Source organism: Cervus elaphus, chromosome 20, assembly GCF_910594005.1.
Source record: "Cervus elaphus chromosome 20, mCerEla1.1, whole genome shotgun sequence".
Taxonomy (NCBI): domain Eukaryota; kingdom Metazoa; phylum Chordata; class Mammalia; order Artiodactyla; family Cervidae; genus Cervus; species Cervus elaphus.
The window spans coordinates 133410025-133424500 of record NC_057834.1 but is presented as its reverse complement, the minus strand read 5'-3'; the positions used below and the strand labels follow the sequence as shown (position 1 = coordinate 133424500).

General features: G+C 40.7%; 1 protein-coding gene across 5 annotated transcripts in view; it reads right to left on the bottom strand.

Annotated features, from left to right (window-relative positions):
* LOC122677686 (UDP-glucuronosyltransferase 1A1-like) overlaps positions 1-14476 on the bottom strand; it is a 141355-nt gene that overhangs the window by 19642 nt on the left and 107237 nt on the right. Inside the window, exon 1 of one of the 5 annotated variants that reach the window (XM_043877886.1) lies at positions 6121-7009. The exons of the other annotated variants lie outside the window; for them this stretch is intronic. Within the exon in view, the coding sequence (XP_043733821.1) occupies positions 6121-6984 (864 nt within the window). The 5' untranslated portion in view covers positions 6985-7009. Of the gene's footprint in view, positions 1-6120; positions 7010-14476 lie in introns of those variants that run through there. 5 annotated transcript variants of the gene reach the window in all.

The window sequence follows — 14476 nt, the reverse complement described above, 5'->3', positions numbered from 1 at the left end:
CAGAAATTTTGGAAAGCTTTGAATAGTGCAAAGTTTGGAATATTGGTTGAGTGGTGCGACACACATAGATCTGAGAGGTAGCTTTCTGTTGGCACACTTTATGCCCTGAAAATCTTTTTGGGCATAGTTGCTTTATGATATTCCATTACAAAGTGTGTGACCCCCACCCATTGGTCATCTCGAAAGAAAGGTTTGCATAAGGCATGAGAGTGAAAAGATATCTGAACTGGACAGACTAAAAATGCAGCTTGTTCTCTCATCTGAAATTATAATCACCCTATTTGTGAGTCTACCACCTAGAGTATGAGTCTTGATTATACTGTATCTTCATCTCTCCTACACATCTCATTGTGGTTCCTTCTTTATCTTTAATTATAGACTGTCTTTTCTGCTAGTTTTCAGGCCTTTCACATCAGTATTCTGTAAATGGTAATACTGGTGTTCCCTGGTATCTCAGCTGGTAAAAAATCTGCCTGCAGTACAGTAGACCCCAGTTCCATTCCTGGGTTGGTAGCTCAGCTAGTAAAAAAAAAATCCCCCTGCAATACAGGAGACCCTGGTTCAATTTGGGCCAGGAAGATCCCCTAGAGAAGGGATAGGCTACCCACTCCAGTATTCTTGGGCTTCCCTGGTGGCTCAGATGGTCAAGAATCCACTTGCAATGCGGGAGACCTGGGTTTGATCCCTGGGTTGGGAAGATCCCTTGGAGGAGGGCATGGCAACCCACTCCAGTATTCTTGCCTGGAGAATCTGCATGGACAGAGGAGACTGGCGGGCTACAGTCCATGGGGTCACAAAGAATTGGACAAGACTGAGTGACTAAGCACAGCACAGCGTGGGAGGGTGTGAATTCAAGTTCTTCCTTCAACATATTGGCCACTTCCCTCAATATAAAATTAATGAGCTATTTCACATTAAATCTTCAAATCATGCTATGTATTTTACACTTACAGCATATGTCAATTTGGACTATCCACATTTTAAGTGACCAGTAGTCATGTGTAGTTATCAGATAACATATGATCAATGTTTGTAAATGTTCCATTAAACCATCTAAAAATGCATATTTTCGATTTTCTAATGAAAAAGCTCAACATGCCTAATTCTGATAGTGATGTCTTAAAATATTTCCCATTTAACTGAATTTTGCTCAATTTACATTTGAAATATTTAATAGTTTTTACTTTAAACATATAGCTGCTGAATTGGCACACATAGGTTTGACTGTTTCCTCATAAAGTTTGCCTTTTAAAAATGTTTAATCGTGATAAAATACCCCAACATAAGGTTTACCATCTTAACCACTTTTAAGTGTACAGTTTGGTAGTGTTAATTACAGTCATATTGTCGTGCAGCCAGTCTCCAGAACTGTTCACCTTGAAAAGTTGAAACTGTATACCCCTTAATAACATCTCCACAGTTTCCCCCACTTCATAGTCCCTAGAAACCTCCATTTTACTTTCTGTCTCTATAAATTTGACTACTCTAGGTTCCTCATATTAGTGGAATCATACAGTATGTATCTTTTTGATACTGACTTATTTCAGTTAGCATCATATCCTCTAGGTTCATTCATGTTTTCATATGTTGTCAGAATTTCCTTCATTTTTAAGGCTGAATAATATTCCATTGTATAGATAGACCACATTTTGCTTATCTGTTCATCTGCCAATGGACATGGATTGCTCTCACCTTCTGGCTGTTGTGAATAATGCTGCTATGGACATGGGTATACAAATATCTCTTCGCGATGCTGCTTTCAATTATTTTGGGTATATACCTAGAAGTGGAGTTGCTGAATCATCTGGTAATTCTATTTTTAACTTTTTGAGAAACTGACATACTGTTTTCCACAATGACTGCACCATTTTACACTCCCACCAACAGCACTATGAGGTTCCCGTGAAGGAACCCTGGATTGAGGGGTCTGAGCCCCATATCAGGTATCCCAGACCAGCGTTCTGCACCAGGAAGAAGAACTTCCAGAATATCTGGCTTTGAAGGTCAGTGGGGCTCACTTTTGGGAGAACCAGAGGGCTGTAGGAAATAGACTTTACTTTTCAAGGATGCACACAAAATCTCATACACTCTGGGGCCCAGAGCAGAAGCAGGATTCCGCTAGTCTTGGAGAACCTCCCAGAGAGGCAGGAGGCAACAAGATCATCCTGGGGATATCGACACTGACAGCAGCTCTTTGGGGAGCTCCATTCTATCATGATGACACTGTTGGCAAGGGCCATTTTGGGATCAACCCTCTAGCTTATTAGCACCAGGACCAAGCCCTACTCTCCTCGCTTGTAGGCACCAGTACTATGATGCTTCAGGTCAAGCAGCTAGCCAAGTGGGGACAGAGGCCCACTCGCTAACAGGCCAGCTGCCTAAGACCCCCTGAGTTCTCAGCCACCCAGCACCTGGACTCATTTACCAAAGGGCCCAGGACCTGGATTTCTACCAGTGCGCCAGCACTAGCCCAGGGACGCCTAAGGCCCAGGCCCCATCCTCCAGCAGGACAACATCAAATCCAGGACCCTCAGGCCCTGCAGCCAGAGACCCTGGGTTACAACTCCACCCACCAATGAGCCAGCACTAACCCTTGGACTACCTGGGCCCTGACCCTATCCTCCAGCAGGTTGACACTAGATCATGGACCCCTGGGCCATTCAATCAGAGACTCCAGGACCCAGCTCCACCTACAAGTGGGCCAGCATTAGCCCTAAGACTCAACCCACCCACAAGCAGGCTGGCACAAGCCTCAAGACTCCCTGGGCCCTGGCTCCATGTACCAGCAGGCCAAAACAAGTTTTGTGACACTCCAGACCCCACAGCCAACCCATCATATTATAAGCTGATTTTGCAGCAGAAATTCTGCAGGGTGGAAGGGAATAGCATGATATATTTAAAGTGATGAAAAACAACCAAAAGTGCCCTACTTGACAAAGCTTTCATTCAGATTCAAAGGAGAGATCAAAAGTTTTACAGACAAGCAAAACTCACAGTCTAGCACCATGAAACCAGCTTTACAAGAATTTTTCAAGAGTGTCCTGTAAGTGGAAAAGTAAAGGCCACAATTAGAAATGTGAAAATTACAAAAAAAAAAATATCTTTGGTAAAGATAAATGTACAATAAAGGTAGTACGTCAACCATATATAAGACTAGCAGGAAGGTTAAAAGACAAAAGTATTAAAATCATCCACAATGAGTAGCTAAGGGATATACAACACAAAAAGATGTGAAATATGTCAAAAATAGTAAATGTGGAGAGAGTTTGAAAATAGAGGTGTTAAAATGCTTTTGAACTTAAAATATTAACAATTTAAAATAATCACATATATAGAGAGATTGCTATCAAGAAACCACATGGTAACCACCAACCAAACATCTATAACACACATACAAAAAAATCCAAATTAGAAAGGAAGAAGTAAAACTGTCACTGTTTTCAGATGACGTGATACTATGCATAGAAAACCCTAACGAGGCCACCAAAAAAACTATTAGAACTCATTAATGAATTTGGTAAAGCTGCAGGATATAAAACTATTAACAGAAATCTGTTGCATTTCTATATGCTGACAATGAACTATCAGAAAGAGAAATTACGGAAACAATTCTACTTCCAGTAACACAAAATAATAAAATACTTAGGAATAAATATAAAAGACCTGTACTGAGAAATTTATAAGGCACTGATAAAAGTAATTGAAGACAACACAAACAGATGGAGAGATGTACCATATTCATGGATTGGAATAGTTAATATTGTTAAAAGGACTGTACTACTTAAGACAATCTACAGATTCAATAAAATACTAATCAAAATACAAATGGCATTTTTCAAAGAACTGTTACATTTACATGGTGATGAAGCAAATAGCAAAAGATGGTGAGAAAAAAATTTAAAAAAACAAAGGTTGGTAAGAATGTAAAGAAAAGGGCACTCTAGTGCACTGTTGGAGGCAATGTAAATTGGTGCATCCACAAGGGAAAACAGTAGAATTGTCATATGATGCAGCAATTCTTCTCCTGAGTATTTACACAAAGAAAACAAAATCAGTAATTAGAAAAGATATATGCACCCCTAGGTTCATTGTAGCATTGTTTACAATAACCAAAAATATTGGTTATTGAATATTACTCAGCCATAAAAAAGGATGAAATCTTGCCATTGGGACAACATGGATGGACCTCGTGGGTATTACACTTACTGTAAAGTAAGACATATAAAGATAAATACTGTATGATTTCACTTACATGTGGAAAATAAAAGGCAATGAAAATGAGCAACCATACCAAAACAAACAGACTCACAGATAACAGAGAACAACAGGCTATTGACAGGGGATCAGAGTGGCGAAAGGAGAGTAAAGGGTGGGGGGGATTAAGATCCAAGCTTCCAGTTGCAAAATAAGTGTCATAGGTAAGAAATAAAGAGTGTGAGAAGTACAGTCTATTGTTACATCATGTTCTGTGATGAATATCATAGCTGGATTTATCGTGGTGATTATTTTGAAGTGTATAGGAGAACTGAATCACCATGTTATGTAATAGGAACAAACATACTGCTGCAGGTCAATCAGCTTTGAAAACTAAGAAGCAAACTCATGAAATAGAAATCAGCTTTGTGGCTGCCAGAGGCAGGGAATGGGAGGAGGGGGAGCAATAAAGAATCTGCCTGCAATGCAGGAGATGCGGATTCGATCTCTGGGTCTGGAAAACCACCCCCTGGTGGAGGGTGAGGCAACCCACTCCAGTATTCTTGCCAGGAAAATCCCATGCTCAGAGGCGCCTGGTAAACAATTTTATATTGAGTATATGTTTAAAGGATAATATTTTAATATATTTGATTCAATAAAATATTAAAATTAGCTACAATACTCTTTTTACTTTTTTTAATATACATACTAAAAAGCCTTCAATTACATATATGACTTATATTAGATTCCTACTGGACAATTCTGTACTGGACCATAAAGAAAGCATATTAAAAAGTTTTTAAAAATAGTAACTCACAAGAAACATTCTTTGATTATAATTAAAAATAATTAGAAAAAATTAGAGAAAAATGACTGCAATAACCTTAATTATATGGGAATTAAGAAACAGCCTTCTTGTTTGCCATTGTTTCTTCCGGTTTTATTGAGACATAATTGACAGGCAGCCTTGGTTAAGCTTAAGGTAGATAGCAGAGTGATCTGACTTTTCTAGATGACGAGACTTTTACTACAACAAGTTTAGTGATCACGCATCATCTCATATAAGTATAAAATTAAAGGAATTAATGTTGTTAACTACAGTCCTGGTATTTATAGATAATACTCTGAGCCATATCCTGTGAGCTGTCATAGATACTGAAACCCCCATGAGGTGGAAAAAGTTAACTACATGGTGACCAGACCGTAGCCATGACATAGAAGCTGCCGCAATTCTGAGAAATGGCCTCAAGGAATGGGAACAAACCAGCCCTGGGACTGAAGATTAACTGTACTGGAAACAGTCAAAATGATGGTGGTCAGACCACTGATTTCAAGATGACGGTCAGAGCCGACTGTGCTGTTTCTACATGGAGCCCCCTTCCCTCTGTCAATAAAAACTCCTGCCCCGGATTGTCCAAGGAGGGAATAAGTGTTTGGACAGGACTCACCTCTCTGCATCCCCATTCCGGGCACTTTCATCCAAGCAAACTTTCACATCCACAGTCTTGCTTCTTTATTGTCTTTTAAGCTGCAAGCAACCAGACTCCACTTTGCTTATACTTCTACTGAACACCCTCAGGCAAAATCCCCTGAAGGATAAATTCACAGCTCAAGTTCCTGCTCCTACTCAGCTGGAGAAAACTGCACAACAGTTGCACCAATGACTTTACAAAAGGGCAATCACGGTGGTCAATCCTATTACACACCCTCAACCCTGCCTCTCACTCCTCTCAGAGATCACTGTAAGCCTTTACTGCACTCCTGGAGGCACTTTAACAATGTGTCTCATCACAGACGGTGAGGAGGAGAATGAGAGGTGGAAATCATCAGAAAGATCAGTACATAACAAAACACCCTGAATTGTTTTTTAAAAAATAAAATGTGCTCCGCTTGGAACACTGATTGAACAAGAGCAGCAGTACCAACCTGAGATAACGGCTTCCTGTTGGCACAGTTGATACCCCCAATGAACACCATGTTGGGCATGATTGGCCGCGGGTAGTCCATCACAAAGTCTCCTCTGAACAGCCACACGGATCCAGAGGCAAGAATCTCCCCCAGTGACACCTCTCTCTGAAGAAGCTCAGAGGCCATACGTGCATAAGGAGTGAAACCAACCTGGCAAATATACTTCAGGCCCAGAGGGTAGAGCATGTTCTTGACCCTTTGGAAGAATGTCATGTGGTCTGGATTCATTGTTAATAACCGAGGAACATAAGAGAAAGGGTTTGGGCATGCTGTGCCCTCAAAATCTAAGTCACAGGGAAGGAAACGCAAGAAAAATACAGCAGGAATGGACAGGTACTTAGCCAGCACTGCCCCGCAGGGGTAAATAGGGTCCGTTAAAACCACATCGAAGGAACTGGCATTCAGGTCTCTGATCAAGTCCTTGTTATACAACAGTGCCTCACAAGACCTTGCAAAGAGCAAAGACACAGTTTTCAATGTTGCCATAGTTTCCAAAAACCGTGTTAGAAAATGTACTCTTTCAAAAGCCTCATCAGGACTGCCCTTCATGATGGAATCAAACTGGTCCCGGGTATACGGAATGGCATAGGTTTTCGTGGTGAAAAAGTCCTCTGCCTTGATGTGGATATTCATCTCTGGAGACAGGACCACTGCCTGGTGACCTCTGGCGTGGAGCTCCCGCACAGCCTCCCGCATGCTGAGCCAGTGGCTGCCCTCCATGGGGACCACCAGCACCTTCCCGGCCTCGGCCCATCGCCCGACGCACAGACAGAGCAGGAGTCCAGCCACCACCTGCCACCGAAGCTGCAGTGCCAGGGCCATCTCCGCACAAACCAGAAGCAACTGACTTTCTGGTGGGGCTGTGCCGCCTATATGTATTCCCTTATCTTTATTTTATCATCAAGTCACTTAAGCAAAATGGCATGTTATTGGAAGGCAGGGATTGATGATTACACCATATATTACAGGATACGTCTATGCCTGTGTTTTTTCACCTCTGCTTTCACCCGGAAAGAACACTCCCCCTTATCTTGGAAAAACTCCTCTGACTCTGCTGCTCCCTCTGGGGAAACATTCTAGTTCACTCTCTCGTTCTTCATTCAAGACCCAAAGCAAGACTGTGCCTGCCCATTTCCTTGGTCTCCTCCTACCTCTCTGCTAACCGTGTTCTCCGGGGCTGGACTGAACTCTGAGGAGTCACCTCTGCCCCAGTCCCCATCCAGAACCTCTTTTGGATGTGACTTTATCTGAGAACTCTTGAATCTCTTTCCCCCATTCATGGGTGAACACAGAACATATCCAGGGAAACATATAACATTGCTAAGACAGCTTTCTCTCAGCAAAAAGGGGATGGTGGCTCTCTGGTTTGTTCCTGTTCCACACTGGACAACTCTTGTACTGTTCAGGAGACAGTGTATTGGAGCAGCCATCAGATATGGAAACATCTGAAAAGACCCTGGATGGAGACAGCAGAAGGACTGGTTAAGAATTCTTTATCTGTCGTATGGAATACATGTTGCTGTTACCTAAAGCATTGGTTTTTCCAGTAGTCATGTTCAGATGTGAGAGTGGACCATAAAGAAAGCTGAGCACCAAAGAACTGATGCTTTCTAACTGTTGTGCTGGAGAAGACTCTTGAGAATCCCTTGTACTGCAAAGAGATCAAACCAGTCAATCCTAAAGGAAATCAACCCTGAATATTCATTGGAAGGACTGATGCTGAAGCTGAAACTCCAATACTTTGGCTAGCTGATGTGAACAGCCAACTCACTGGAAAAGACCCTGATTCTGCGAAGGACTGAGAGCGAGAGGAGAAGGAAGTGACAAAGGATGAGATGGTTGGATGACATCACTGACTCAATGGACATGCGTTTGAGCAAACTCCAGAAGATAGTGAAGGAGAAAGAAGCCTGCCATGCTGCAGTTCATGGGATCACAAAGAGTTGGACAATACTTGGCGACTGAACAACAACAATAGCAAAGCAGACAAACAGTGGGCAAGCAGACCTCAGTAATGACACAGCAGGGTTCAAAGGGTGCCAGCCCCCAAGGTCTGCTCACCCTGGGATAGGAGGGTTCCCCCTGGCTTCAGGACAGCCTCTCTGAACTCCTCTTCTGATGCTGAAGGTGCCAGTCTTCCACTACACTGTTTAGGGACTGAAGAGGACATTAATCTGGGCCTTCATTACATCTTATAGCTTATGTTCAGATAACAGATATCCATCTCTACATATAAAATAGATAAATAGTAAGTTCCTACTGTACATCACAGGGAAGTTATTCAATACCTTGTAATAATCTGTAATGGAAAAGAATCTGAAAAAGAATATATATTTGAATCACTTTACTGCACAACAGAGACTAACACAAGATTGCAAATTAATTATGTTTCAAGTTAAAAAAAGGGGCAGAACTAGAGGCATCACACTTCCTGGTTTCAAACTGTACTACAAAGCTAAAGTGAAAAGTGATCAAAACAGTATGGTACTTATGCTAAAATAGACACAGAGTCAATGGAACAGAATATAGAGGAGAAATAACTCCACACTTACACAGGCAATTAATTAACCCGTGACAAAGCACGTAGGACAATACAATGGGGAAAGACATTCTCTTGAATAAATGTGGTGGGAAAATTTGACAGCCACATGCAAAAGAATCAAACTGGATTAATCTCTCATGCCATGAGCAAAAATAAATTCAAAATAGAGTAAAGACTTAAATGTAAGACCTAAAACCATAAAACTTCTAGTAGAAAACATAGGCAGTATGCTCTTTAAGTTCAATATTAGTAATACATATTTTGGGAGGATATGACTCCTCAGACAAGAGAAATAAAAGTAAAATAAACAAATGGACTTTATCAAACTAAAATCTTTTGATCAGCAAAGAAAATTACAAGCAAAAGGGAAAGGCCACTTACCGAATGGAAGAAGATATTTGCAAATGATATATTTAATAATAGGTTAATATCCAAAGTACACAAAGAATTCATACAAGTCAACAACAACAAAGCATGATTAAAAATGGGCAGAAGACTCAAACACACATTTTTCCAGAGAAGACATACAGAAGGCCAACAGGCACATAAAAAGACGCTTAACGTCACTAATCATCAGAGAAATGCAGATCAACTCATAAGCAACTATTGCCTCACACCTGTCAGAATGACTATTATCAAAAAGACAATAAATAACAAGTGCTGGCAAGGATGTAGAAAAAAGGGAACTCTAGGGCACTGTTGGTGTCAATGTAAATTGGGAGAGCCACTACGGAAAACACTACAGAGATTCTCAAAAAGGTAAAAATAGGACTACCATAGGATCCAGAAATTCTACTCCTGGGTATTCATACAAGGAAATGGAAAACACTAATTAGAAAAGATATATATACACCCCTATGTTTGTTGCATCACTGTTTACAATAGCCAAGATATATTGGCTATTGAATAGTACTCAGCCATAACAAAGAAAGAAATCTTGTCATTTGCAACAACATGGATGGACCTAGAGGGTATTATGCTAAGCGAAGTAAGACAGAGAAAGACAAATACTGTATGATTTCACTCACATGTGGGGAAAAAGACAAAGCAAATGAACAACCATGACAAAACAAACAGACTCATAGATACAGAGAGCAAACAAGCAGCTGACAGAGGGAATGGGGGAGGGGAAAGGAGAGAGAAGGGTTAGGGGGATGAAAATACAAACTTCCTTGTGGTCCATATGCACCGTGGACTATTACACAGCCATATAAAAGAACACATTTGAGTCAGCCCTGATGAGGTGGATGAACCCAGAGCCTGTTACACACAGGGACGAAGTCAGAAAGAGAAAAACAAATATATATTAATGCATACATTGGAGAAGGACATGGCAGCCCGCTCCAGTATTCTTGCCCGGAGAATTCCATGGACAGAGGAACCTGGTGAGCTACAGTCTATGGGGTCATAAAGAGTCAGACATGACTGAGTGACTGACACTTTCTTTCAATGCATGTATATGGAATCTAGAAAGATGGTACTAATGAACCTATTTGCAGAGCAGTGATGTGTCCACAAGTCTATTCTCTATGTCTGTGTCTCCATTTGGAGAAGGAAATGGCAACCCACTCCAGTGTTCTTGCCTGGAGAATCCCAGGGACGGTGGAGCCTGGTAGGCTGCCGTCTATGGGGTCGCACAGAGTCGGACACGACTGAGGGGACTTAGCAGCAGCAGCAGCAGCAGAGGGGTGGGGTGGTGTGGGAGATGGGGAAGGGTTCAAAAGAGAGGAGTTATACGTATACCTATGGCTGATCCATGTTGATGTATGGCAGAAACCAACACAATTTTGTAAAGCAATTATCCTCAAATTAAAAAGTTTTTTAAAAGATCCAAACTTCCAGTTGCAAAATAAATGTCACAGGTATGAAATAAGAGTGCAAGAAATAGAGTCAAAAGTTATGTAATACCTTTCTACTGTGAATATCATAACTGGATTTATCATGGTGATTCTTTTGAAGGGTCTGGAAGTACTGAATCACTGTGTTGTCTAACAGAACTAACATAGCGCTGTGGTCAATTATATTTCAAAAATCAGCAAATGCATAGAAATGGAAATCAAATTTGTGGCTGCCAGAGGCAGAGAGCAGGGGCAAAGGGGAGTTGGATGAAGGCAGTCTAAGGGGACAAGCTTCAATTTTGAGAGAAATAACGACAGAGGTGTAACGTACAACATGATAGATGAAATTAACACTGTTGTATGTTACATATGAACATCGTTAAGAGAGGATATTCTGAGAATTCTCATCACAAGGTAAAAAAAATTTTCTGCTCCTTTAATTTGGTATCTATATAAGATGATGAGTGATCACTAAACTTGTTACAGCAATCACCTCATGATCTAGAAAAGTCAAATTACTCTGCCATCCACTTTAAGCTTATTCAGGGCTGCCTGTCAATTATATCTCAGTAAAACTGAAAGAAAGGACAGCGAAGAAACACTTTAAAATTTTTTACGCTGGGTATATCTTTAAAGGATAATATTTTATATATATATATATTTCTGATTTAATAAAATATACTATTAAAATTAATGTAACCCTCTTTTTGCTTTTCTAAATATGCCAACTAAAAAGCTTTCAGTTACACATGTGGTATACATTATACTTCTATTGGGTAATTCTGCAATAGACTGGAAAGAAGACCTATTAAGAAAATTTTTATAGCAGTGACTTCACAAGAAACGTTCTCTGATTACAATCCAAAATAAATAGAAAAAATAGGAGAAAGGTAGCCACAATAAATCTTAACCACATGGGAACTAAGAAGCAACCTTGTTAACAACAGCAACAACGAACGGCAGGGCTCGCCTGTTGGCTCAGTGGTAAAGAAGCCACCTGCCGCTGCAGGAGACCCAGATTCAATCGCAGATCTGGGAAGATCCCACACGCCTCAGAGCAACGAAGCCCGAGGGCCACAACTATTGAGCCTGTGCTCTAGAGCCTGGGAACCACAACGAATGAGCCCACGTTCCACAACTACTGAAGCCCCCACGCCCTGGAGTCTGCGCTCCCCAACAAGAGAAGCCACCGCAATGCACATTGCAACAAAGAGTAGACCCTGCTTGCAGCAACGAGAGAAAAGCCTGAGCAGCAACAGAGATTCAAAAATAAATAATAATGAAATTATTTTAAAAAGCAGACAGTCACTGACTCAAAGAGGAAGTCAAAAACAAAAGTTTAAGTTAAAAAATAGAAAGAATATGAGAACAATTTATTTCAAAATCTAAGGGATCTAAGAAATGCTTTATTTATGACCATCAATTCCTTATTGGAAAACAAAAGAAAATTAATGCTTACCTAAGGAAAGCAGAAAAACAGCTACAAAATTAACTAAGCAAGGATGACATCATCAATAAAAAATAAGTGGCAATTAATGAAATAGAAAACAAAAAGAGTAAAAAGAACAAGCAAACCCAAAAGCTATTTCTTTGAGAAGACCAGTAAAATAATTCAATGTGTCATAAATCTTAAGAAGAAGAAACAAAAATGCAAAAGATTTAGATTTTAATATTTCATACTTTGAAAAAATTGTCTATTAACATTCAAAGACATCACCTCTAAGGGTAAAGTAAAAGTCTCTCAGTCATGTCCGACTCTTTGCAACCCCATGGACTGTAACCCACCAGGCTCCTCTGTCTATGGGATTCTCTAGACAAGAATACTAGAGTGGGCAGCCATTCCCTTCTCCAGGGACCTTTCAGACCCAGGAATCAAACCAGGGGCTCCTGCATTGCAGGCGGATTCTTTACGATCTGAGCTACCAGGGAAGCCCACCTCCAAAGGTAAATCTCTAAGTATAAACCACACCAAATAAATGAGTGACAAAATCTCAAAGGAAAAAACAGTTTAGTGAAGCAAAAGTGATTAATAGTGTGTTTACCATGGGTAACATTTGAAAATTTCAGTGTACATGAATTTTCATGTACAAAATAAATTGGCACAAACATATCCAAATGCCTTCAAATAATACGCCATGTCCCGCTGGGCACTTTATAATAACGATAATAGATACTATTTGTGTGTTTACAATGACAGTATAAAGTCAGAATAGTTAATTAGGTTACATGGCCAAGGTAATTCAGCTAGAAAAATGGGAGGATTTGAACCAATGCAGTTACCTCTAGAGAATATATTCACACAGAAAAACTAAAAAGAAAGGAGTGGCAAATACTTTTTAAATGCTTCCTTACTTTCCACCTTTTACAAATCTAGTAGATACATAAATATTTTATAATTGGACAAATGCATTGCATATAGGAAGAAAACTAAATAGAATAGATTGTTTGTGGTATGAGCAAAAAAGAAATGTGAAGATAGAGTCCTTTGCAATAATAAGTACAGTAATATAAAGGGATATAAAAGTAAGAATACAAAAACTATAAGAGATCTAAAGTCATGGAAATTAATATAAACTCAGTACATGTCACATAAGTGGGCAAAAAAAGAGGGCTAACTAAGTAGATTAAAAAACAAACCCTGCCCCTGAGAATCCTATTTCAATGAAACACAAATACTCAGGGTTAACATGGGAAGAATCTGAAACCATGAGGAAAGTGGTAGTTTCCACCATGGAAACTTGACGTGCAGTGACCTGGGCTGGGGTAGGTGCGGTGATGTGGTCAAAAACTTCCTCTTTGAGACTCACTTCTCAACATCACTGCTCAGTTTTACCTGCTGTCCAGGCCCCATCACTAGTCTTTGATGATGTCCCACCCTTAACACCTATCTAACATGCCATTCATCTGTGTACATCCCCACATTTTACTCCAGACCCCAGCTCCTGCTCAGAGTATGGCAGGCACAGCTTCATCTCTGAAAAGTTGGACCAAATTATTTCTTTCTCCAGTCACAGAGATCCAGACTTTTCTTTCCACTGTTGTCTCACTCCCACTTAATTTATTCAACCTCTCTGAAACTTCTACATCCATTTGGCATTTAAGTCTCCTGTGACCACACCTATAATCTCTTCCAAGACAAAACCACTAAGGACTATCAGATCAACAAATGCAATCTGCCAATTCTTTCTTCCTTTTGATGGTGCCAGACCCATGGTCCTTACTGGCCATGTCCTCTGTCTGCCTTCTGTCTGTGGAAAACCTTTAGCCAAGAATGACTTTAGTCAACGAAGTGAGAAAATGCGAAAACAGAGGAAAACAGTCCAACAAAACTGAATAGTTTAGTCAGTAAGCAAAGTCAAGGACCTTTAGTTCCTCCTCGGAGGCTATAGATAATACTCTGAGCCATATCCTGTGAGCTGTCATAGATACTGAAACCCCCATGAGGTGGAAAAAGCTAACTACATGGTGACCAGACCGTAGCCATGACATAGAAGCTGCCGCAATTCTGAGAACTGGCCTCAAGGAATGGGAACAAACCAGCCCTGGGACTGAAAATTAACTGTACTTAAAGCAATTAAACCTGGAGAAGGGAACGGCCACCCACTCCAGTATTCTTGCCTGGAAAATTCCATGGAAAGAAGAGCCTGGCAGGCTACAGCCAATAGGGTCGCAAAGAGTCGGCCACAACTGAGCGACTGAGCACAAAGCAATCAAAATGGTGGTGGTCAGACCACTGATGACCAATTTCAAGAAGACTGTCAGAGCTGACTGTGCTGTTTCTACATGGAGCCCCCTTCCCTCTGTCAATAAAAGCTCTTGCCCCAGATTGTCCAAGGAGGGAATAAGTGTTTGGACTCGCCTCTCTCCAATCCCATCCTGGGACATTCATCCAAGCAAACTTCCACATCCACCAGTCTTGCTTCTTTATTGTCTT